Consider the following 27,227-nt stretch of genomic DNA (forward strand, 5'->3'; position numbering starts at 1 on the left):
AGACATTGATGCACCCACTCACAGACCCACTCCGACCCTCATGCACCCACTCACAGAACCACTCAGACCCTCGTGCACCCACTTTCACACCCAGACAGACACTCACACCCAGAGACACCCTCTCACATCTATTCTCACATGAAGAGAGACAGTGCAGGGTTAAGTGGTTGGCTGCAGGGCCTGACCTCAGACCAGGCCCTTCGGCCAACCCCTGCTGAGCACGGCCTTTGGCCGTACGCAGCACACGTTTGGGTGGTTAGCAGGGGTTGGCCGCAGGCCAGGCCCTGTGGCCAACCCCAACTGCGCACAGCCAAGAGCCGTGCACAGCACAGTATTGGGTGGTTATAGGGTTTGGCCAGGTCCAGTGACCAACTCCTGCTGCGCATGACCGAGCGCTGTGCGCAGCGTTGGGTTGGGTTGTTCCAGGGGTTGGCTGAGGGCCTGACCGCAGGCGGTGGTCGGATTAACATATAGCAATGAAAATTACTTTAGGTTAAAAAAAAACATAGAAATTAATTGAAAAAAAACAAAGGTTACAGGGACGTTATAGTTAGGAAATATAATTTAAAAAACATAGAAATTCACTTAAAAAGCAAAGGTTACAGGGACATTACAGGTAGGCTCACATTTTGAAGCTATAAAACCACAGAAATTCACCTGTTATAGTTAGAGTTATCTCAAGTAACTATAATTCATGCCATAAAGTAACTATAACTTGGGCCCTCGCCATCCACTCCTAACTTCCCCACAAATTACAGCACTCATGACATCTTTGATAGCATCACTGATATCAGTGTAGTATTTGCAGTAAACTTTTTGACAAAAAAACTGTTCCTGGTGGGGGCGTGATATCTGGCTGCTGCAATGTTGTAGCACAATTATCTAGCAAGAATGCCATGAAACACGAGCAAAAATTATAGCCAACAATCCAAAATGGTGTAGTAACAATACAGGCACCAGGTAAGGAGCACAGCATGTTTATTGTATCTCATGGCGCATCTCGCCAAAGAACTCAGTAGCAACTGAACACCAACCATCACCCCCTTCAAAATTCTAAAACGGTTTACAAGGCCCTTGTGTGCACAGAAACTAGAAGGAAGGGAAAGTGGGGCAAAGGAAAGATGCCTGATGAACCCTGACTGGTAAGCAACGCAATCTGACACAAAGTATGTTTTATGTTAGTGGTTTTGTGTCTATTTATGTCTAGTGTTCTTGTGCCTATAGCATGCAACTTCATGAGAGTTCCATCTCTGAGTAATCTGTGTGGCGCCAGTTTGGAGCTTCAGTCTATACTTGGTGCTCAACAGTAGAACATCACTGCTCAAGGGGAGTTTTTCTATACAGATGTGTAACCTGTATTGATGATGATATCTGTGTTTTGTGAATAAATTCAAGACCGGATTGGCTGTACCGGGGATCGGGTGTTTCCATTTTTGTTATCCTCTCTTTTGATTGGCTGCTGTGTTTAATAAAGCATAGAAAGAAAAGCATAATCATTGCCTCTGTGTCCTTAATAGAATTGAAAATTCTTGATGCAACAGCTAGAAATTTTTTATTAACATTTATAAGGCGGGCGAATCACCAGAGTGGGTCTCAAGGCGCTGAGAACTTCCTGCTGGTGGTGAACTTGCCATCTAAATCAGATGACATCATGTGGTGTCTTTTCATGTGATGACGCAGATTTCAAACCAGAAAACCCTTACCCATTTAGGTCATAAAATGTTAGTTATCATGAAATAAGTAAGCATCGCTAATTGTACTTCTTGCTTGTAAGACTCAAGCTTGAGAACATATTCTCATCACACGAATTTGAAAATGATTTAAGTTGCCAAAACTTGATTTACACACACGAATGACTGGTAATGCTAATTCGGAAAAATGCCCTTTCGCCACTAGAGGGAGCAAACATCATAGATTCTCGTTCTAATTTGTCAGTGAGACGCTCTTGCGTAGTACTCTTCGCTTCCTAGTTGGGCGGAAGTGAGCCTTTGCAGGTCCTGGAAGATCACGCCAGCATTTTCAAGATTATTATTTTTATAATCCCGAACATCGTATACACTAAGAATCTCAGGGTTTTACTCTACAAAAAAGTGTTTTTAGGAGCTGTGTGCAACGGATTTCTACACGTTGCCAGTAATCTTGACAAACGTAACCCTATGACGTCGGGTCCTGGTGTACGCCTCTTTCAGGTCCTTATCTGCAATCCCGGGATCCTTTGCGCTCTCTCTTCCTTTGGCCTCTCCGCGGAGTAGGCGGACGTGTTTGAGCCGGTGAGCAGAATCTTTTGCCATCCTTAGTTTAACTTCAGGGAGTGGGGCTTACATTTACAGGGGGAAGCCCGTGGCGTGTGGGGGTTTCGCAACGGCTTATATCGCAGGCCCCAGACATACACGACACGTTTTTTTTTCTTTTCAGTAAAAGTAAAGGGAGGGGGGCGCAAAATGGCGAGAAGCTGAAATACTGTCTGTTTTGATCCCGGTCATAATTGGTTACTATTCCACTGTGTGGCATGTTCGTTGGTGGTTTTAGGGGTTGCTGTCCATTTTATTATTTTAAACTGTTTGTGAGCCCGGTAATTTTCTGCATGGTAACTGTGTCGCAGGGTCGCCGTGAGCGCTTATGATCGCTTCAGTGGCACCTATCCGTACCCGGGTGGCTGGTAACTGTACAAGTCGCCTCCTCGTGGACAGACGTGCAGTGGGCGGGAGCTCTGCTGCGAGCATGTCGAGCCGGTGTTCGTGTTCTTGTAGTCGGTGTCGTGCGCTCTAGTTGGTTCTCTTTAGATCTCTGAGTATCATGAAAATGGACTTCTGTTAAGATCGGTCAGACTAAGTCGTTGCCTTCTTCTGCGAAAGCTGATTTTGTAGCTACTACGCAAACATGTTTTGGGTAGAGGATATTGACATCTATGTGCATGTTGGCAGCTATGATATGGAAAGAGAGATAAATGTTGTTGAGCCGGGTCCGCGCAGGACCCAGTAGAAATGGGTAAAGAGCAACCTTTTGTACGGCGTGGGAGGCTTATCCTTTAAAATTTGGCAGCGCCCATCATACATGCCCTACTTGAGCGTCTGCTTGCCCTTAAGTTCCAGTCCCTCTTTTGGGCTGAGAGGTAGTTGGGATCTCATCTTGATGTCAATGCCATCAGTAGATGCTGTGGTTTGCTGGCATGGTTTTGACTATTGCAGGCTTTATATGTAAGAGATATTCCTGCACTTTCCAAACGTCAGATGTTTGTATCTAAAAACCTCATGAACAGCACTTTACCCAAAATATTTTTTTCATTAATTTTACTATTAATAAGCAATATCAAGATAACGAAATGTCGAGGAAAAATCATGTTTTAAACTTATGCCTTACGGTTTGCATGCAGCTCCTTGTTGCAGGTTATCTCCGTATGGTCACTAACATATAAGTATTGAAAATTGTGACCTACATGCAACAAGAGTCTCTGCAGCAAAATTATTAAACACAGCTGTCTCAATAAAATAGAAACATAAATGCCTTGTAAGTTAAACCTTGTAGCGGGCACAATAATCAGTTAAACTATTTTATTATGAGTAGAACCTGGAATTAAACTAGACATACACGTCTTGTCGCAAGTTCACTATACCTATTACACCTTGGAAACTGTTAGGCAGACAAAGATCCCTTAAGCAGGTGCCGTTAACCCCTGAAATTTTTAAATACTCTGCGACTGTTCAAATAAACCGGGAGCAGACTTATTGTTATTATATTTATACTTGTTCTCAAGTGCATTTGGGCGTGTGTGGTTTTTGTTTTGTTAAAGTCGATTAACCGACTCGAGTCCTCGTGACTCCAACGCCATCCTACTCCAGCGATACCGAGGTCTGCTAAACTAGTGACAGTTTTTGAAGCAAGGTCTGCCCTCAAGGGTTTCCTGAAGTGATATGGGCAGGATTTTAGGTGCTGTAATTCTGCATTGTTGTTAACTGGTGTCTTATAAAGAATGGCATCTTTCAACTGGTTTTGTGATCTTGGGGGTTTTCTTCCACCCTTCAACAGACCAGCTGCTTCTTGGCCAACACCAGCAGTGCCCCTCCAGCCAGTCATGTGACCGGGCCCAGGACTCATGGTGTATCCCAGTAAAAGAATGGAGTGCAGTCACTTTTGGTTTCTAATATATCTGCTAGGGTGCGGCAGACCTCCCCATAATACTGCCATACAGGTGTGCATTCCCAAGCCAGGTAGAAGAAACCCTCAGGGACATCGGCGTCACAGTGCTGACTTTTCTGGGACCAACCTGGGCAAATATTGTGGGGGTGCAGTAGTCTAAGAACCTTCAAGTGAAGCAGGCTATGTTGTATTTAATCGAGCCTCGTTTAATTTGTGTTCAAAGTATTTCCATTTATTTTTATTTTTTTAGACCTGTATTCTGGGCTAGGTCCACTTCCATTTCTCTAGTGTCCCGAGGTCCGTGTTTGTGCATGTTTCTGTGTATTATGTATAATGCAGCAACTCAGGCTCGTCAGGAGCCTCTGGGTGAGCGGTGGGGGGTAGTTTTGCGTTAGGTAAGGTAATCGAGGGTGGAGGATGGCCCATGTAGCCGAATATCTGTAGAGCCAAGTTGGCTCTCTGCTCCTGAAAAAAGGTTGAAGTAAAGAACACACCATTGCACAAAAACTGTCCCAGTTTCATCACATCGGCCCTCTGCAGTATGTCTCGTATCTTCCAGTCCTGGGTTGGAGGAAGGCTAGGTGCTTGGGTGGGGGCGCCTCGGGCGTCTAGTGGCTGTATAGGTTTGAATGTTTCCTGAGAGCACTCGAGCACGCTCTATTGAAACATGCAGGTCATCTTGTGTGTGCTGGTATCAGTAATAAGTAGTGTGATTGTACAGCGTGATAATACCTTTACAAGTCTGGGCGTGTCTGTCCCAGTGGGGTCTTGGGTTCCAAGTCTTTGGTTACCCCCGACCACCCGCTCACTCTTCTCGGATTAAAACGGTCTTTAGTTTGGCAAAGGCTTATTTGAGTGATATGGGGATGTTTGGGAAAAGAGATGGGGACTTAGGAAGAAGCACTCTTAAGCAATGTAGAACACCCTGCCATGGATAATAGAAATGTTACCCATCTTTGTCGCACATAGTTACCGCCACCGATAAAGTAGCTTTTCCGAAATTGGTTGTCGTGATCTGTGCACCCCAGTGCCCCAAAATCTTGAAAATGGTATCGCCAAGCATGAGTAATGCGGCACAGAAATGGCGAATTACTCACACAGTAGCTGCATTTGTTTTACCACCTCAAAACTATAAGCATATTAGAAATACCTTTTGTATGTTCATGCAACAAACTTGCTTATTAAAATAGTGGTTTTCAGTGGAGTGGGAACACTACCAATGCTATAATATGTCCATTACTGGCCTGATTGATATGACTTTGTTCCCTTGTATGTACTGTCGACATGTGTTTAATGGTTGCCTCGAATCGCTGCTGGGGAGCTTGTTGTGCTCTTCTGGCGCTGACACACGAGGTAGAGTCATGCAGAGGAAAACCCATTCCATGACTAGCTCTGAGAGTGGTTAGCAAGTGGAAGACAATCTGCAACACTCGTTGGTGTTTAAATGTGTTTGTGGTTTAATGCCAGGCCACTTAATTTAAGGCTGCAACGTTTTCTGCACAGATATGGATTGACTCTACTCGCCTTATGATTCGCTGTCGAATGCATAACTTGCAGTTTTCTAGATAAAACGAATGCAATTTTTCTTCACTCATTACAGTTCCACGTTGTTTTTGGTTCAGTTGATTGCCATATGACTATTGTACTGGTGAGGTGACACATGTTCAAACTGTATCATTATGTGAACATGGCAGAATAATACTGTTACAACGTGCTGCATAGTATGGTCCTCTTTTCTTGGCTGGGTCCAGTGTCGCCAATAAAACGTCATCTTCATATCAGATTGCTGTTGTCTAATAGATAGCTGCTGTACCATTCCTTTATCTATAATGTGCAATATTTATAGGTTGAGCATGCAAGCGACCTGTTATAATCTATTCTGTGTGCTGTAACCACGCCCATCACTTTAATTCGTTCCTGGGCCTGCCATTCAAAAATCCCTTGATTTTGTTGGTAAATACTCCACGTTTGTCACGCCTTGAGTCACATTTGTTACCGCAGAAGGTACCTTAGCGTGCTGCATTTTTTCTTATTCTTTTACCTTGCCGCTTTGCTCATGGTATGTTTCTTCATCTTCCTTGGTTTCGGGCATCTTGCTGTTTCTTTGCAATGTCTGCGTGGTCTTTATTTTTTGCAGTTTTATGTAGTGCGAACAAGACGCAAAGGTATTGCAGGTTAGTATATCGTGCACTAGATACAAAGGTATTACAGCAATTTACATGAGTAACTTACATTACACACAAACATTCATTTTTGGTAGCAAAGGGAGATTAAGTGATTTGTCCAGAATCACAGGATGTTGCCCCGGCGACGAGACTTGAACTGTCCCCTTGCTCCAAAGTCGGCATCTCTGGCCCTTAAGTCCTCTCCCCTTGGTTCTTTGGTGCATGTTGATCAGTCTGGGAATAACTGTTTTTTTGTTTGTATTTAATGGCACTTGGTAGTACAGGCTCTGCCTTTTCGTAGCTCTGCAAAGCAGTTGCCATTTGCAACAAAATCGTTATTATTCATTTGCATCGACCGTGCAGAGATGAAGAGGTGAAAACTGTCAGGAATGTAATTTGTGACATCTTATTCTGTCAAGACCTCTGCAGTGGGTGCATTAACCAACTGACTTGAGTAGAGCTTAACACTAGACAATAGCACGTGCTCCTGATAACCTCCAGAGGGTCACTTACCAAGCACATAGGTTAAAGTGCTTCACGGCCTCAAGCTTGATAGCAAACACCACCTAGCCTTTGGGTGTAAATTGGGCCTTTTCAAATAGAGTTCAGTTAGCGCGACCTCAATACAAAGGTATTACATCGCTTTACATGAGCACTTGCATTGCACAAGAACACTAATTTTGGGTAGCAAGGGGAGTTGAACCAGGCGTCACGCTTAACAAAATCGCTATAATTCTGTTGCCGTTAAGCTGCATCTTCTGTTCTTTTTGTACACAGTAATGTTTATAAAAGTTAAGCAGGTATTGCCATTGTAGAGGAATAATTCCTTTAAAAGTAAAACACACAAATATATGGCTGCCCCTTTTCTTTTCTCTTAACTCTTTTGCCCCCCTCATATTCTGGGTTAAATTCCACAAAAGTGCCTCTTTGTGACTTGTTTGGTGCTATAAAAGTTTAGGGAAAACTAGAAAGGGTTGCATCTCTAGGCAATCACAGCCAGTCTTAGGAGTGAGGCAAAAACACTCCCAAGGTGGTGGCTTTGTGGTGTCCTGTATTGCAGTAACAAGCCTGGGGGGGGCTGCTGTGGCACCTGGCGTACATCCACTACACTCCAAACCAAAACAGAGGTAAAAGATATTGTCGTCCCCAGTACCAATATCTAACTCTCACAAATCTGATACCTTTTAATGTTCATGCACATGTATCATAAATCTGGGGCTGGCCCTCTTAGCATAGCCAAGAGGTTAAACTCCTGTTAAATACATTACCTATTGGCTTTGCCAATGATCGATTTGGATTACTGTGCCTGAAAACTTGATTCGAGCTGAAAATACTGATGTGGTGAGGAGTTCTGAACCAGTTTTTCCCTTTGACGTCTAACATGAACGAGATATGGTGTGCTGCTGAACCTTTTTGTCAAGATAACCCTAGACTGTGGTATTTGTGGTTAGCTTTTTATTTCAGCTAACAACTTGGTTTTCTGATGGATTATTTCGAAACGGTCACTTTAACTGTGTATTTTTTTATTTCCATAAAGCAATCATGGCTGCCCTAAGACCTCTTGTCAAACCGAAGATTCTTAAGAAAAGAACCAAGAAGTTCATTCGTCACCAGTCTGATCGTTATGTCAAGATTAAGGTATGCCATGTTTTTACTCTCCATTGTTCAGTCTCGTGTGGGCGTGTCTTCTTAAATTCACTCCCATTTGTTGCTTGCTGTAAAATGCATGCTCTACTACTGTGACTGTTCCATTGTGTACAATAAATTCCAGGGGTGGTTTGTATAGGTTGCCCCTCTAAGTTGTTATTCGACTGGCTTTGCTTGTTCTTCTGTGGAAGAAAGCATCGCTGTGTGGTTGCTTTAAAATAAGCTGATCACCTGTCGATAAGCAGCTATTTTCAATCGAATGTTCAGCTCATCAGTGTTCACTGCTCTTACCTGACGTGTATATTGTTAAAGGTTAAACTAAATTGCTCATTGTGTCCTTTGAGAGGTCACAGTGGATGGACATGCAATAATCGGTGTATGAATTGTTAGAATATCAGGGTGAACTGGGATAAAACAAACCTCTTTCCGCTGAGGGGGGTGCGGGGGGTTTGCTCTGTAAGTCTTCCACAAGTACTCGCCTTACTCAGTTACCATCTATGCTTGCATTTAATATCCCCAACACCTCTCTAGTCCTCGGCTAGACTCATTTCTTGCTGTTGGAAATACGATTTCCATAGTATTATTATCGTGTAAATTGGTTTATGAATGAGGTGTGGTTTAAATTTAAAACGTACTGTCTTGCATAGAAATTCAGCCATCAAAATAAGTATTCATACTTTTCCAAGTTTCTATTTCTGACGACCAAATGTTGCACTAATATCTGAGGTGCAGTAGCTCTTCAGAAAATGCTAAAATATAAAAACTCTGCCCCAATTGTGGAATCGTCATTGATGCGCTCTGGATGTTGCCATCTGCACAGTGTTCTCAGAACAGTCGGCTTGCATATAGATGAAGGGTGCATCAGTCATACAGGTGTTGGGTTTCACCATTGGATAAATATCGAAATGTGCCAGTAAGGTCTTTGCCTGGGCACTTTTTTAGCGGGTGAGGAATCCTGCCCAGAGGTGTACCTCTGGTGGTAATCTTCACTGGTGCCCATGTAAGTGGGGGCAGTAACCACAAGATAAAAGCACAAGTTTGCTAAACCGTCATCTTTGGACCAGTAGTTTCGTCCATTGACCCCAGCATCAGAGGCGCACTAGACCCAAGCTTATGATTTCTGGTCCAGATCTTGGATGACCATCAATCTGCAGATCCTCAATCTCTCAGGTCTGTGTCGGTGAGTTTGCTGCCGCTTGCTGGGTTTGTGAGCAGTGCTTTAAATTCTGTACATTGATGCAGAGTTAGGATGGGCATGTTTTGGAAGCGGGGAAGGGTAGCACATCAACTACTTCCAGTGCATAGATATTTGTAGTGTGAAAACATTTGCTCTCAGTTGCCTGCTTAGGTAATATTAAAGTATCGGCTGCTGGCTCCCCAACTAACGCTGTTTTTTTTTCTGTTGCAGCGTAACTGGCGCAAACCACGAGGTATTGATAATCGAGTGCGCAGGAGGTTTAAGGGCCAGATCCTGATGCCCAACATTGGTTACGGTAGTGATAAGAGGACGAAGCACATGTTACCCTCAGGGTTCCGAAAGTTTCTGGTACACAATGTAAAGGAGCTGGAAGTGCTCATGATGAGTAACAAGTAGGTCTGATTATAGAAAGAGTGGCGTTAGAATGGTTGTGGTATTATTGGGTTGTGGTATTGTGTGGGTTGGGGGAGGTTTGTCTAGGCGCTGTCCCTTGCACATGCTACTGCTACAAGGCAGACTGCAGTAACTACGTCCTTTGCTAGATGTACCCGGAAGCATGCCTTCCACCACTACGCGCCCTGGATAACAAGGCGTGGCTGGGGGCAAAACTAGCATGTTGGTGGTTTGTGGTAGATGTACCGGGGTGCGCCTCCCCAGGGAGGTCTCGGGAGGAGGAGTCTCGGAACCCTGCTCGGTGGGACCTTGTGGCAAACTATCAATTTGATATTTTTAAAAATTAATTTTAGGGGGGAGATTATCCCTATTTGCTTGTCAATTTCTGCCCTTTTTTGGGGGGGTTGAGGGGTAAAAAAATAGTCTTCCTACTTAATGTGATGCACAGAAAGTGTTTGGTTGAGATTTATCCAGTGCTTACACTTTTATAAATCAGAAAATACAAGTTCCATTCTTGTGGAAATATACTTGCTCCAGATTTGGAAGCATTAACATCACACAACGGGTCGCTGTGGCCGCCAAGTCTGCTGTTTGTTGATGTGTATCTCAGTGTTGTAGTTTCATGGTTCCAGATTGTAAATGAACATTGTCCATGCTTCTGCTCACTCACTCCTTGCTTTTTACAGGTCCTTCTGTGCTGAGATCGCCCACAATGTTTCATCCAAAAACCGCAAGACCATTGTAGAGAGGGCCGCCCAGCTCGCCATCAAGCTCACGAATCCAAACGCCAGGTTGCGCAGCGAGGAAAACGAGTAGATGCCCTTTCTTTGCAGCTGTTTGCAAATAAAAACTGTAAAAACTCCAAATGGCTTTGGGCTTGGATCATTGGTTTACAGTCTGCGTTTGGGAAGTATTTGTGTCCTGGCACGAGGGTCGCCTGTAAATACACCTTAGCGCATCTCTGGATCGTCTTCCGTTGGCTAAACACGCATGGTTACACTTCAACAACTATGTTGTGCTGGGCATTTCCTTGCAACCTTTTGGAGTTTGCATTATTCATTGTTGGTGGAAAAATTGCATGTTCACAATTTTTTGACTTGGGATTTTGGTGGGGGTTTAAGGGGGTAGTTTTGTGGAGCATACATTATTTTTTTTATTTTTATTTTATTACACCCGCAAAGAATCTTTGGGTGTGTAGAGGTTGTTGTGTGTTTTTTTTTTTTTTTTTTTTTTTTTAAATGTCCACATAAAAGAGGTTGGCTATTTAACTTGGAAAGACAGTCATTTCTCTAAGGCAAAAAGTTCCCCTGGTACCTGCAACACTTTTGCTTCTGTACTTGACGCATTACAGTCGAGACCTGGCTCGGCAGTCCGACCGTGCTAGTGGTACTTCTAACCTCTGTGCTCTGAAACCTGTGGTAGCCAGCTCATCACTAGCAGTTTGCGCTTGCCTGGTCTGACCAAGGTGGATCGAGGACTCAGTTTCTCTCTTCCATCATTGGTGATTTGTCTGCTTTAATCTATCTTGAAGCAATATGTGGGTTAAAAGCACAAGTGCGCCATTATCTGTCAGACGACGTAGATTCCGGTCTGGTGGTACAGTACAGAACGGTATTATAAATCTGTCCTGACACCGAACTACTTTGCGCCGTTGCACCCATTGTGTTTTTTCGACAGTTTTCTCGCTACCCATTCAACACCTTACTTACTCCCTTTCTCTGCTACTTCTACACCTAACGCCTGAGTAAATGACTACACGGAATGGGGACGAGGGGGTGTTGGGAGAGTAGGTTTATGATCAGCAAGTAGCTGACTTTTCCCGTTGGTACTGCACAGCGAAGTTGCATTTCACGTATTTATAATTGCAACAGCACCTTAATCACATTTCATCCCTTCTGGTTAATCGTGCTCAACGAAAACCCAAAATAATCAAATGTCCTCTTGCTTGCCGTGGGATAAGATGTTGTAGTGTGAGCCACCACCCCACTATTTTTTTTTTTTTTTTTTTTTTTTTTATTCCCTGGCATCTAGTAGACTTTCTGCCCCCCAGGGTGTGGATCAGGGGTAATTGCCCCATCTGCTCACTGGTGGGCAGAACAACCTTGTCCCCATTTATTTGGGGTGGGGGTTTGGCCATACCCCCACCCTCATTTTGAAGGAAAAAATCTTCCCTGGTGGGCTTTCTGCCACCCTTGGGGGCAGATGGGCCTTCCAGAAAAGGCATTGAAAAAAAATGCCCCCTTGGGGAGCAACCCTTATGCCGATTTCTTAAAAAAATAATATCCCCGGTGTCTAGTCATTTTAGCAGCCGGATCGCTTCACAATCCGGCTGCTAAAATGCTCTGAGACACTTCAAAGGGGAGGAAATTCCTTTCCTTCCCTTTGAAGCCTCTCAGGCCCCCATCACATGATCGGAAGAGAAGTGCTTTTGCATTTCTCCAACGATCGTGCTGGAAGCTGAGCTTGCCTAAGGGGGTCGGGGGCCCTCGGGGCTCCAGGCCGAGGACGTAACCATCACGTCTGCGGCACAGAAGCGGTTAACGAAATACTTAGTGATGTGTCTCGTGGTTTTGATGATCCAGAAAAGCATGTTAGACGCCACTGAAAAACTGAGGCCGTTTTCTCGGTTATCGTCTTAAAAAGGCTTTCCACCATACAAAGGCTTAATTACAAAATTGAACCCTTACACTTGGGTTTCAGATATATGCCGGACATTATAGAATTGGAGGTGAGACCCACACCTACCGAGGGGAGGCAAAGGAGTATAGAACAGATTTACAGTCACTAATCACAATTGATTTGACCTTCTGGAATCCATTAACATCTTAGATTGACTTGCAAGGGGTTGGCCTGAGGGAGTACCCTCTCACTGAAGATGAGAATAAAATTCATCTAGATGCAACTAGTTTGGATGGTCAGCTGGTTTAGGTCAATGTAATGATCTTGCTGGATGCCGTAGACATATCAAACAGTATATATATTATGGCATGGTTTACTTTTATTACTGAATATCCGATATGCTTTCAGGAAACCTGGGCAGGTGGTAACTTAAACATCAAGGGTTGTCTGGCTTTTCTGACACCAGTCATACCATCAAGAAGGGGGTGGGGTGCTTATTTTATTTCCAGTTAGTTCTGAAGAGAGTTAAAGATTAACTTGTTAATATTGGCCAAAGAGGACAACCCCAATCTAGTTATAATTGCCTTATTATAATAGATTTGACTTTATCTACAAACTTTAATACTCTTGAAGGAATTTGATGACCATGGTCCAGAGACCAATTTTTAGTGTAGGATGGGGATTCTTAATAAGGGTTACCCATTTTTGCCTAAAGAGACTTTTGGGATACTAGTTGCCCAGGGAGTGGCACAATTTCATTTCTTATAAATCAATGTGGTTATCCTTTGAACAACATTAAGTTGAATTTGTCAACAGGAGGTGACTTGTATTCCTGCTCTCCCAAATTACCCATGTTTACTGGCAGGGGTGCGTTGACCATAATTCATTTTATAATGGTTGTTCTCCTCCAACCTACTAGTAGCCGGGCTCGATTTCACAGTATGTCCAACTGAGTGACCACTATCCCATAGTGCTAACAATAGTGTCTCTTTTACTTCCTCCCTTATAAAAACCAGCATTAATAAAACCAGTAGTTAGTTCTCACCTATGAGAGAACTATGGACTTTGCTAATGTCTTTAAGCAATGTCGTAGAACACATAGTGCTCTCAAGGTCGTTTGTTGTATGCCTTAGTACTAGAATAGGACCCCATCTGGAACCCTGGCATTGCACTGCTCTTTCAAGGCACTTGTCTGGACATTTCGGCAACTGACCTAAGTACTTTAGGGAAACGGCTGAAAGGTACAAATTATCTGAAGTCCAAGTGTAAAAGATCCAGAGCTGCCAAGTTTCTAAACTGCTTACTTGTTTCACTCTTGTGGTGCTATTATGGGATATTCCTGCGTCCTAGGTGTGACACTGACTTTTTATTGAGAGTTGAGGTTTTTTTTTTTTTTAATGTAATTTAAAGAAAATAACACTAGTTTAAAATGTTCAACAATGATTTAGGTTGTTTGGGTGAAACACAGCTTCCTTTCCTTGCTTTTGTTACATTGGCATCCCAATTTCTCTCCTGCTGCAGACATTCTCTTGGGTTAGTGTCCAACCTAACTTTAACTTCACTAATGCTAGCTAACGCCTTCTCCAAAATCACTATCTCCTGCTGTCATGTGTAGGAGGCTGGCTCAGTTTATAGTGTACACTTATGGCGTGGCATCCTATACTGAGCCCATGGAACCCTTAGTAATAGTGAATAGGTGTCCAGGTAGCAAAAGCTCTCTAGGAGTGCCTGAGGCAAACAGCCAAAGCTTATCCAGGAGGAATGTAAAGCATTTGCAGTACCACATTAGTCAGACAGTACCGTGGTAACTCACTCACAAGAAGAAAAAAAACACAAGTGTTACAAAAAAAGGATTCTTAACTACAGCACTAATTACTAGACTAGCATCAGTATATCTCCCTTTGGAGATATCTACACACAATGGCCTTTATTTATACTCTGTTTGCGCCTGATCTGCGTAATTTTTTTCTCTCAAATCCAGCTCATAGTTTGGCGCTAGACACGTCTAGTGTCAGAAATATGGATTTAACATTTTAAGGATGCATGTGTGAAACCACCTTGCGTCAGATGCAAGGTAGGCATTTCTGTCCCCAAAAAAATTGACTCAAAACACCCTAGCACCATATTTATCCAACTGGGCAAAATGACGCACGGGTGGGGATCGGACCCAAAAAATGACGCTAACCTGGATTTGCGTAAAAATTTTTATGCCTGGGTCATGGCAGGCGTTAAAATGAGGCACAGACCACTACTTATGGAAAACACACACAAGCAACATTACAGACCAACAGGACAACATGGAGGTGTTACTGATGCAGCTTGCAAAACAACGCCAAGCACAGGACCAATGGCAGCAGCCACCCCCCCCCCTAAACCCCCACAACGGCAATTGCAGAAGGAGAGACTCGCACATCAGCTTCCCCAACACCCAGCAGGAGATAAAACCGGGGTTTTTATCAAATCCAAGGCTTCCCGCATGTGCTCGGTGCAATTGACTGCACCCATGTCTGGATCGTCCCACCTTCAGCAACAGAGCACCTATACAGGAACAGAAAGCACACGCATTCTATCAATGTGCAGGCCATAGTTGACCACCAAGGATTGTTCACAAACATCTTGGCCAAATATCCTGGGAGTGTCCATGACTCATTCTGGCACAGCAGGATCAATCAGCACTTCTAGGATGGACAATATGGCAATGGCCTTCTTGTCGGTAAGTCAATAAACCTAGCAATATACACACAGCACAACAACCCTGTAGGACACACCACTACATTGACATGTGGGCAGGGTGACACTGGTAGTTATGTTGTACACCCTGACACAATGGGATACACACCTCTGGACAAATGACGGCTGCCACAAATATTAGCTGACAATCTAGAGCACCAAGCGACCAATGTCAAAGCCCACAGTGACCATGACATGCACCGAAACTACAATTTGGAAGATGAACCATTTACAATTATATTAGGCCACAGTCAATCGGCCACCCTCCCAAGCAGTATGTAGCGTGGAAGGGGTGTGCAATTGTGTTGCAGCAGCTCTAACACCATGAGAGACCTTGCATGATGATGCACTCACATGTAGGTGATACCGAAATATTGAGGCAGTCCCAACATCATACACCATTCCTGGGGTGCTGTTTCTAGGTTGCAATAAGGAAGTGGACTGTGCTATGAACACACATTGATGTGCCACCTATGCAAACTGCACACAGATGCACACACTGAAAGAGCCAATTGTCCATCAAAATAGCATTTGTACAGGGAGATGGCCTTTCCTGCACAGATAGATCCACCTCCACAAGGCAGTTAGCGAGGTTCCCTGGAGCAAGTTTGGTAGTGTAGGTGTACGGTTGCACATGAGCTACTGGCAGAGGGAACAACAAAGGCTTGCCTAGAAACAAGTCACATGGGACAATTGTGCATTGTTAATACTGAACCGCTCAGTGCTGCCAACTTATGGAGATGTGTTGTGCATTGTCACCTACCCAATTCAAAGGGCCTCAGTGTCGCATTTAATCTGCAATGAGGTATGTCTAAATGGATGGGCTGTCCAGGCCATGTATTGCAACCCTGTTACCACCACATCCGAATCCATTGTGTGTGTGGATGTATCATGTCCCCTCCAGTGAAATCACACTGATACATGTGGGACACTACACAATGCATGGTACATACATAATGACCAACAATTCGGAAACCAAATCATAGATCCCAGGTCAATGAGCCAAACACAAGTTGTCATGTCCAACAACCCAGTGCAGAGAAGACCTCACACAAAACCACAAACCCGAAGTCACAGACCATACAAGATATCCACTGCCATGCTACATGACATTCCTGTTGCAAGCACCAACAAAATACTCACTCCTATTATCTTTTGCAGTGGATCAGGGTTATGGGATCCAGCCATGGATTATGACCCCAACCCAAGTACAGCAGCAGAGCGTGCCTATAATGAGGCACATCGGAGGACACGCACCATTGTGGAAAGGACTTTTGGCATCCTGAAGTCCAGATTCAGGTGCCTGGACATCAGAGGAGGCAGCCTCCTATATGCCCCACACATTGTGTGTGAAATAATACTGGCCTGTGCTATCCTGCACAACATTTGTGTGAGTTTGAACATCCCATTATATGAACCGGACCAAGAACTGCCTGAGGAGGAGGATGGTGGCAGGGAAAATAAAGGGGAACAGCAGAACTCATCTGCAGGAATGCACAACAGACAGCAAATTGTACACAACTTTTTCACTTAATAATCACTGTACACACACCTTGTTAAGATACGTAAATAAACACCTTACTTGATCACACAATCCTGCTCTGGTGTTCTTCATTCACCATCACATGTACCTTAGGAAAGTGAGTATTACCTCAGGAAGCATGTTACAAAGACCAATCTGACTACCTCTGATGCAACATCACATGTGATGCATATGATTGTACAGCAAACATCACATATAAAAAAAATACTCATCTCTTAAATGTCATAAATGAAGGACACAATCAATGGACCACAACATATGAGTCACATCCACGTTGCTAACATGGTCAACTGTAGCACATGACACACAACTATGACATCTCCAATCATAAGGTAAATAAGGGTCCCATACGTGAGGCAGTAGATGTGAAATATCAGAAATACAGGAATGTATGAATGGACCCCTGACATTACTAAGCGTGACACTTGCAATGTTTGCAAGGAGCTTGTGTGACAAGGGGGTGGGGCATCATTTGTGACAATGGATAGCATGATTGTCCCAGGTATGACAAGCACTGTTCACAATACATGCTCTGCGCAGTCTATCTATGGTAATCAGTCCTGCCTCTGGCATGGAGCCCAATCCTGACACAGGATACACATGCCCACACTCTTGGACTGGACACTTCTGTGTAATGCACATCTGAAAATATGTGAATACATGCAGCTAGGGCAGCAGGTCCACCACAGAAACACAAGTAACATAGCTAATTGTAATGAGTCAAACTGACGTGTACCAAACATTTTATGGGTGGAATTTAGGCACAATGTTTCAAACACAGTACGTACACGTGTCAGACATTTGTGTTGTCCACACACGTCACCATGAACTCATAACCAACAATTAATGACACAAGAGGGGTAACATATCCTACATAGCACTCATCAACCATCCTCAGTGATACCTGAGTTGTGTTTGTCATCTGAAATGTAATGTCCTCTAAGTTAAACAACTACACACATCACAAGTCAACACGTTACAAACACATACCATGACTGTTGTAGATCACTGATTGCCATCAAATGTAGATACACATTTGGCACACATTCATACATTTTCATGACGTCCAAAGTATTGCATGCCGTTCCTTCAGAAACACACATTGTTGTTACAGACCATTCACACCCAAATCACAAAGTAGCATGCTCTACCACATGTGGCCATATACTATATTACACACTGCAGGCCATATCATCCTATCTTCATTTTGATACAGGGTGCATCCATGTTAAATATTAGAAAATCACGCAATCACATATAGAGTAAAAAATGTTGACGCAAATGCATCGAAAACACCCGCAAACGCAAACTAACCATACATGGGCCCTTAGCGTCAATTCCACCCGCGCACCACACTCATGCGGATATCCATTGAAATTGAAGTATACAGGTAATGCGTTGTATATTGCCGCACATGTAGGTGATGCGTCAAAAATATTCACGCAAACATTGTATGCGTCAAAAACTACAAGCATGATGTAAAACATGTCACAAGGGGACAGGAAGTGATGTAATAGGAAATCCTGTTTTCAGGCATGGTACATTGGGTGTACTTTCACTTTACAGTCTGTGCATTTGTTGACTGAGTGGCTGTGTCTCGGTGTTGCTGGTGTGTTGATTGCGAATATAGAATCTTGTCGTGTCTGTCGTGAACTCTGTTTGTTACTTGTACCAGTGTGTGTGATTTAGTTTAGTTAGATATACACAAGATATATGTACACAATACCAAAATATGCAGTAATAGCAATAGAAAACAGTGCAAGCAATGTATAGTCACAATAGAATGCAATGGGGGCACATAGGGATAGGGGCAACACAAACCATATACTCTAGAAGTGGAATGCGAACCACGAATGGACCCCAAACCTATGTGACCTTGTAGAGGGTCGCTGGGACTGTAAGAAAACAGTGAGGGTTAGAAAAATAGCCCACCCCAAGACCCTGAAAAGTGGGTGCAAAGTGCACCTAAGTTCCCCAAAGAGCACAGAAGTTGTGATAGGGGAATTCTGCAAGGAAGACCAACACCAGCAATGCAACAACAATGGATTTCCTGACGAGAGTACCTGTGGAACAAGGGGACCAAGTCCAAGAGTCACGATCAAGTCGGGAGTGGGCTAGAGTTAGGAAATGCCAGCTGTGGGTGCAAAGAAGCTGCCACCGGATGGTAGAAGCTGTGGATTCTGCAAGAACGGCAAGGGCTAGAAACTTCCCCTTTGGAGAATGGATGTCCCACGTCGTGAAGAGTCGTGCAGAGGTGTTTCCGTACAGAAAGACCGCAAACAAGCCTTGCTAGCAGCAAAGGTCGCGGTTAGGGTTTTTGGATGCTGCTGTGGCCCAGGAGGGACCAGGATGTCGCCAATTGCGTGAGGGGACAGAGGGGGCGCCCAGCAAGACAAGGAGCCCTCTCAGAAGCAAGCAGCACCCACAGAAGTGCCGGAACAGGCACTACGAAGTGGAGTGAACCAGAGCTCACCCGGAGTCACGAAAGAGGATCCCACGACGCCGGAGGACAACTCAGGAGGTCGTGCACTGCAGGTTAGAGTGCCGGGGACCCAGGCTTGGCTGTGCACAAAGGAAATCCTGGAAGAGTGCACAGGAGCCGGAGTAGCTGCAAAAAACGCAGTTCTCAGCAATGCAGTCTAGCGTGGGGAGGCAAGGACTTACCTCCACCAAACTTGGACTGAAGAGTCACTGGACTGTGGGAGTCACTTGGACAGAGTTGCTGAGTTCAAGGGACCTCGCTCGTCATGCTGAGAGGAGACCCAGAGGACTGGTGATGCAGTTCTTTGGTGCCTGCGGTTGCAGGGGGAAGATTCCGTCGACCCACGGGAGATTTCTTCAGAGCTTCTAGTGCAGAGAGGAGGCAGACTACCCCCTCAGCATGCACCACCAGTAAAACAGTCGAGAAGGCGGCAGGATCAGCGTTACAAGGTCGCAGTAGTCGTCTTTGCTACTTTATTGCAGTTTTGCAGGCTTCCAGCGCGGTCAGCAGTCGGTTCCTTGGCAGAAGGTGAAGAGAGAGATGCAGAGGAACTCTGATGAGCTCTTGCATTCGTTATCTAAAGAATTCCCCAAAGCAGAGACCCTAAATAGCCAGAAAAGGAGGTTTGGCTACTTAGGAGAGAGGATAAGCTAGCAACACCTGAAGGAGCCTATCAGAAGGAGTCTCTGACGTCACCTGCTGGCCCTGGCCACTCAGAGCAGTCCAGTGTGCCAGCAGCACCTCTGTTTCCAAGATGGCAGAGGTCTGGAGCACACTGGAGGAGCTCTGGGCACCTCCCAGGGGAGGTGCAGGTCAGGGGAGTGGTCACTCCCCTTTCCTTTGTCCAGTTTCGCGCCAGAGCAGGGCTGGGGGATCCCTGAACTGGTGTAGACTGGCTTATGCAGAGATGGGCACCATCTGTGCCCATCAAAGCATTTCCAGAGGCTGGGGGAGGCTACTCCTCCCCAGCCCTGACACCTTATTCCAAAGGGAGAGGGTGTAACACCCTCTCTCTGAGGAAGTTCTTTGTTCTGCCTTCCTGGGCCAAGCCTGGCTGGACCCCAGGAGGGCAGAAACCTGTCTGAGGGGTTGGTAGCAGCAGCAGCTGCAGTGAAACCCCAGGAAAGGTAGTTTGGCAGTACCCGGGTCTGTGCTAGAGACCCGTGGGATCATGGGATTGTCTCACCAATGCCAGGATGGCATTGGGGGGGGGCAATTCCATGATCTTAGACATGTTACATGGCCATATTCGGAGTTACCATTGTGAAGCTATACATAGGTAGTGACCTATGTATAGTGCACGCGTGTAATGGTGTCCCCGCAATCACAAAGTCCGGGGAATTTGCCCTGAACCATGTGGGGGCACCTTGGCTAGTGCCAGGGTGCCCACACACTAAGTAACATAGCACCCAACCTTTACCAGGTAAAGGTTAGACATATAGGTGACTTATAAGTTACTTAAGTGTAGTGGTAAATGGCTGTGAAATAACGTGGACGTTATTTCACTCAGGCTGCAGTGGCAGGCCTGTGTAAGAATTGTCAGAGCTCCCTATGGGTGGCACAAGAAATGCTGCAGCCCATAGGGATCTCCTGAAACCCCAATACCCTGGGTACCTCAGTACCATATACTAGGGAATTATAAGGGTGTTCCAGTATGCCAATGTAAATTGGTGAAATTGGTCACTAGCCTGTTAGTGACAATTTGGAAAGAAATGAGAGAGCATAACCACTGAGGTTCTGGTTAGCAGAGCCTCAGTGAGACAGTTAGTCATAACACAGGTAACACATACAGGGCACACTTATGAGCACTGGGGCCCTGGCTGGCAGGGTCCCAGTGACACATACGACTAAAACAACATATATACAGTGAAATATGGGGGTAACATGCCAGGCAAGATGGTACTTTCCTACAGTCATGTACGACTATCACTTAGGGCCACATGTACGAAGCTGTTTTAATCGTTGCAGACAGCCCAATTTGCAGAACTGGGCCGTTTGCGACGAGAAAAAATGCTTTTTCAAATGCACAAACCCAATTTTGCCATTCCTCAATCACATTACCAAATCACAAAACAGGGTTTGCGAGTCGCATTTAGGAAGGGGCGTTCCCTTCCTATTTGCAAGTCGCAGTCCGATGTATGACTATTTTGTGACCGCAAATGCCATCACAAAACTATTGCAGTTACCACCAGTTTCAAGCTGGTGATTAACCCATTCGCAAAAGGGGAGGGGTCCCTATGGGACCCCTTTGTGAATGCATGCAAAAACATTGGTGCGGAGCAGGCAGTGGTCCTACGGACCACTGTCTGCTCTGAAAAAATGAAAATAAGTTATAATTTTTGTTTTTGACATGCATTCTTTTTACCTTTAACCCCCAGGGTGCCTGGGGCAAGCTGGTCTCGTCCTCGCACACGGTTCTCGTGTGCCGGGGACGAGACCAGCTCGTCCTGCACCCGGCGGGGAGCGCTAGTGCCCCCCCCCATGGGTCAAGGGCAGGGAAGGACGGGGAATTGCTTCCCCTTCCACCCCCCACCCCCTCAGTGACGTCTGATGACATCAACGTGCAAATCGCGCACTGACCTCATCAGAGGTCACCTCCGATCGCGCTGGAAGCATGCTTCCAGTGCGATCCTGGAAGAGCAATGCAAAAGCGTGGGAGAGGCATGAAAGGAAAGGCCTTTCCTTTCATGTCTCAGCATTTCTGCTGCCCAATCGCAATGCGATCGGGCAGCAGAAATGCCCAGTAGACACCAGGAATTAAAAAAATATATATATATTTCACTAAGGGGAGCGGCCCCTTGGGCAAGAGTCGCTCCCTAGGGGGCCATATTAGTTTTAGGCTATTTCTGCCCCGGGGGGGGGGGGGGAACAGAAAACCCTTAGACACCAGGGATATATATATTTTTATATGTGGGGAGTGACACCTTAGGCAAGGGTCGCTCCCCGGTGAATATTTGTAGGCCAGGGTTTTTTTTTTTTATACTCACGCATAAGGGGAGCGGCCCTTTGGGCAAGGGCCGCTCCCCAGGGGGGCTAAAATATATTAGGCCATTTCTGTCGACCCTGGGGGCATATCGGCCTTTATAATTAGGCCCATCTGTCCCCAGGGGGGTCAGAAACCTCTAGACACCAGGGATATATATATATATTTTTACTTACTTTATGTTTTTATGCATGGGGAGCGACCCCTTAGGCAAGGGTCGCTCCCCTGGGGCGCAAATTGTATTTAGCCCATTTCTAACCCCTTTGGGGGCAGATCGGCCTATTTTTGTTAGGCCAATGGCAGAAACCACTAGACACTAGGGATGTTTATTTTTTTGCGTCAATTTCATGCAAGGGGAGCGACCCCTTAGGCAAGGGTTGTTCCCCTAGGGGGCACATTTATTTTAGGCCATTTCTGCCCCCTTTGGGGGCAGATCGTCCTATTTTTATTAGGCCTATCTGCCCCCAAGGGGGGCAGAAACCACTAGGCACCGGGGATTTTTTTTTTGCGCCAATTTCTCGCAATGGGAGCGACCCCTTAGGCAAGGGTCGCTCCCTTGGGGGGTGGGAATTTATTTTAGGCCATTTCTGCTCCCCTTGGGAGCAGATCGGCCTATTTTTGGAAGGCCCATCTGCCTCCAAAGGGGGCAGAAAGCCCACCAGAGACCTGGTAAGATTTTATTTTCAAAATAAATGGAGCCAAAGTTTTTCTGCCCTCCAGTCGGCAGATGGTGCAATTACCTCCGATCCACACCCGGGGGGGTGGGGTGTGGGGGGGTGATGGGGCAGAAAGTCTACTAGATGTCAGGGATTTAAAAAAAAAAAATAGTGGGGTGGTGGCTACCAACCAGTATGGGCCTGGTTATGCCCCCACCCCAACTGAAGGTGGTAACAGTCTTTCAGCTCTCCCCCGCACACCAAAACATCTTATCCCACGGCAAGCAAGAGGACATTTGATTATTTTGGGTGTTATGAGAGCTTGGCTAACTCTCAAAATCGTCCCAGTTGGAATGGTGAGGACTGCACCTTTTGGACCTTGGGGTGCTGCCATGTAGAAAAATCCACAAGACCTAGACACATCTGAAAACTAAACACCTGGGTGATTCCAGGGTGATGTGCTTCACATGCACCCGCAACATTTTCTTACCCACAATGCCCTGCAAACCTCCAACTTAGCTGGAAATCACACATTTTTACAACATTTTTGTGATGGAACCTTCCGTAATCTCCAGGAATCCACAAACTTCCTACCACCTAGCATTGTCTAATCTATACCGATAATAACTCTGCTAAAAATGTCAGCCTAAAAATGTTTTTTTCCAAACTGCCCTTTTGGACCCGCTTTGGTTCCTCCTCAATTTCGACATGTTTTTGGCTCCACCAGTGAGGAATAATTTTTACCGGTAGACTGAGGGGAACATTGGGTAGTAGGAAATTTGTCCCGGTGTGGTGATCCCACACAGAAATGTGGGAAAAATGTGATTTTGTAGCTAAATTTGAGGTTTGCTGAGGATTCTGGGTAAGAAAACATTGGTGCATCCATGCAAGTCACACCTCCCTGGACTCCCTCTGGTGTCTAGTTTTTAGAAATGTCTGGGTTTGGTAGATTTCCCTAAATGGCTGCTGAGCCCAGGATCAAAAATGCAGATGCCCCCCACCCCCAAAAACAGGTAGTTTTGTATTTGATAATTGTGATGTGTCCAGATGGTGTTTTGGGGCATTTCCTTTCACGGGCACTAGGCCTACCCACACAAGTTAGGTACCATTTTATCAGGAGAAAAATATATTTATATATATATATATTTATATTTTGAAGTATATATATATATGTATATATATATATATATATAGGGCACCAAAATCTTTTAAGTATTCAGGGCATCTAAAGGTCTTAATCTGGCCGTGCCTTGCACCATGGTGCAAGGGTGTCTGCGTTGTAGGCAGGATTGTTGTCGTGCAGGATGGGGCACCTTCCTGCACACAAAAACAATCCTGGGATGTATTTACCTCTTTCTATGAGTGCTGCAGAATACAGCACACAGAGAAAAAAAGCGAGGAGAAATAAACCTATTTCTCCTTGTTGTACCTCCACTGGGGAGGTGTAAGGTTTTGGCCCACCCCAATCTTACAAGAGCTTGTAAACCTGGGGATGTGTCAAAATCCATAGGTGTTGTGTGGGAAGACCCCCTACAATGCACAGAGCAAGGCAACGCAGTGATTTGCCCTGTCTTGCCTTACTCCATACCTATGAGGCCATTCAAAACCATGCTAAGTGGCTTCTCATGGCCTCATAGATGTGAGGTTAAGGTTTGCGCCGCCATTGTATCACAAAAGATGACGCAGCGCAAGGGGCTCATAGATAAGCCCCCAGATACCCAGAACAGGCGTAAGGCAGCACTACTGCCTTCCTTGTAACTTTATGTGGGCAGCTGCAAGAGTTCCTAGAATGGCTCTCATGTCCAACATGTGCAGTATCTGGGAGAAAGAAAGCAAGTGTCATAAAAGCTGGCCACTGCTGCTGGCATGGTCCTCTTAAAACTTGACCCACTCAGGTTTCAAACGACTACTGATGGCTCCCATGTGTCCCTTGCCCGCTGGACTGTCGAGCATGACCCTTGTGGGACCCAGCGGGGTGCTGGGTCTCAGCCCCAGCCCTGCTCACCTGCTCTTTTTTCCTGTTATTAACAGCACAACATGCTACATGAAGCCACACAAACATCTCGGTGCAACCTCAGTTGTGGTCTAAGCAGTTATTAGACACCTCCCCCACACAGTCCCCGAAATCTGCAATATCATCCTTCACCTTGTACTAATTTAAGTTCACACCCAGTTCTGGCCAGACACTAGAACAAAATAAACACAGGTTTTCAGGACAACATCCCAATACTGGAGCTAGCAGCCCAGTAAGAACATTTTGATTGCAACATTGTGATTTCGCCTAACAGACTGGTCCTCATCAAGAGTGCATCCAGGCTCAATGCTTCAACAATGCACTGGCTGACCGTAAACTGGGTGCCAAATTGAGATTGACGGTGATTCAGATCTTCAACCAAAAGCAGTAGGATAAGATAGAAGATCACATAGAATACATCTAGGTTGTATAAGAACCAGGGGCTCGATGTATCAGAGGGGTTTAACCATATTTTGTGTATGGAGTAATGTGATGATCCCCTAGGATTTAAGCTTAGTAGTGAGGGATCAGACCATATGAAATTAAATATTTAAAACTGTCATGAGGCATGCTGGGAGGTGAAGGTGACCTCAGACACATCCACTCTGCTGTCGCGACGTAGAAGACAGCACCTTCCGAACCAAGTATTGAATGGGTCACAGACATGCACTGAATACACTGGCAATTGCACTAAAGTGTTTCTTGTCACATTTTCAAGTTGGTAGGTGTTTACATATTATATGTTTTATATTATATGTAGTTTATGTATAGTGCATAAACTGTAACAATATAGTACTGAATGGATATACTGCTGTAGTAGGTAAAAAAATGTTCTCTCTGAGATGTGTTATCAAATTGACTACAAGTAACAGATTGTGCTTATTTGTTGGACTGCTTAAATTAAAGGCTCTCGACAAGCACTGGGCGTCCTTTTTCATTGTGGGAACTATCTGGGTCACTGCTTAAGTGCCTCAAGAAAAATTGTGTAAGCTACAGTCCTTTGGTGCAGAATTTAAATTTGTTACTTTCAACAGGTTTACATCCACAAATTGGGTGCGAAAACTCTCAATCTTAAATCCTTAAAATCCTGCATGAAAAATTGACCTTCAATGAAACTTTTACTTATATCCATTATTTTTTTAATGATCTTTGCTTCTGTTCTACATGCTGCATACCTCTTCTGCATATAAACTACTCTAAATCTCATGTATATCTGTTGTAAGCTCTTTCTGGAAACCTTAACAATCTCTATTAATTCCCGGAAACAATTGCTTCTCACACAGCCCCCTCTAATGATCACATCTATGTCAATAATGTGCCACAAAGAAACTGGAGTGAATGCACGGAATGAGCATGCAAAACTAACCCCAGTAACTAATGGACGAACCACTAACTTTTGGCTCCAGGGTAGCGTTCTACTCACCGAACAACGCTTCAACGCCTTATCAGGGTAGTAAGTGCTATGTAAATGCAATCTAAACAATTTAAAGAATTATACATCCCAAACTGTATCAAATACATTCCCCTCGCTGCTCAGCAACACCAAAAACCTTATACTGTTCACCCTAATGAAATCTTGCAAATCCACCATGACCAAGCCACAGCCGTCATTGGCCCCGGCGTACTGCTCCTGTCCTATATGATGTTCACATACTTCAAACTCATTGAAAGGGTCATGAGTTTAGTTCAAAATAATAAAAGCATTAAACCAGCAGGCTAAGCCTTGTACGGCATTTCGTAAAAAGTCATTCTTTCCAGCTCTAGCATTTGACTGTACAACCCAGGTGTTGGGCCAGTGGACGCAGGATCAACTAATAAACCTTAAGGTTAACAGTGCTGTTGTCCTTGGAACCAAAGAAGCCAGAAATCACTGCCTGCTCACTGAAATGCCAATTAACTTTGCATTTCAGGCGAGCTAGTCAAACAGTCGCGGTCTTACCCGGAAGTTTGCTGTGGAAGTTTGCTGTGGATTGATATTAAATTCAAACAGCACATTTATAACAAATCAGTTTCTAAGCAGTGGTCTCTTTGGTAGTTGAAAAGATAGACTATTTTATATTAAATATGATTTGTCTAGTAATGTAGTTTATTGCAAAGGCCATCTAAATACGTGGCAGAAGGTCACATTATGCTTAATGTTTAACCAAATAATGCATAAAAAAGCAAATTATGCGTGTGTGCCCAGAGCCCCTCCCTTTAATACTGAAGAGTTTCTTCAACCAGAAGGCGGGACAAGCTTTACAATGAGGCACCATTGTGGTCGGAGGCGAGGCAGAGGTTAAAAACTTTGGCCCAGATATAAGAGGGTCTAGCGCTATTCCAACACCACATTAGCATCGTTTTTTTTAACGTTAATGTGGTGTTGGAAGCCCAAAAACACTGCGCCATATTTTGAAAGTGGCGCAATGCATGCATTGCGCCACTTTGTAACCCCTTGCACATTATGCCTGCACCAGGCATTATGTATGCAAGGGGGGGGCGTTCAGCGCTAGGGGGGGCTGAAAAAATGGCACAAAGAAATCTAAGAGATTTCTTTGTGCCATTTTTATCTACATTTTTAAGGCCTGCTAACAGCAGGCGTTAAAGGGAGGCTCCCATTGTTTTCAATGGGCCTCTGGGTGCTTTGCAGTGTTAACTTCAAAATTTTTGATGCTTATCCT

The 27,227-nt window shown here is 44.8% G+C and overlaps 1 protein-coding gene across 1 annotated transcript; it reads left to right on the forward strand.

Moving 5' to 3' along the window:
• Window positions 1-2,120: 2,120 nt before the first annotated feature.
• Window positions 2,121-10,406, forward strand: RPL32 (ribosomal protein L32). Its single transcript, XM_069206320.1, has 4 exons — window positions 2,121-2,270; window positions 7,840-7,940; window positions 9,358-9,539; window positions 10,227-10,406. Exons 2-4 carry the CDS (start codon window positions 7,845-7,847, stop codon window positions 10,354-10,356), a joined length of 408 nt encoding a protein of 135 aa, XP_069062421.1. The 5' UTR covers window positions 2,121-2,270; window positions 7,840-7,844; the 3' UTR covers window positions 10,357-10,406.
• Window positions 10,407-27,227: the final 16,821 nt, after the last annotated feature.

Source organism: Pleurodeles waltl, chromosome 9 (genome assembly GCF_031143425.1).
Source record: "Pleurodeles waltl isolate 20211129_DDA chromosome 9, aPleWal1.hap1.20221129, whole genome shotgun sequence".
Lineage (NCBI taxonomy): Eukaryota > Metazoa > Chordata > Amphibia > Caudata > Salamandridae > Pleurodeles > Pleurodeles waltl.

Bases quoted from the DNA above. Each gene is read 5' to 3' on its own strand.
- RPL32 (XM_069206320.1), top strand. From the start codon at position 7,845: ATGGCTGCCCTAAGACCTCTTGTCAAACCGAAGATTCTTAAGAAAAGA. The intron at 7,941-9,357 runs GTATGCCATGTT...TTTCTGTTGCAG, and splicing joins ATCGTTATGTCAAGATTAAG to CGTAACTGGCGCAAACCACG. The intron at 9,540-10,226 runs GTAGGTCTGATT...TGCTTTTTACAG, and splicing joins GTGCTCATGATGAGTAACAA to GTCCTTCTGTGCTGAGATCG.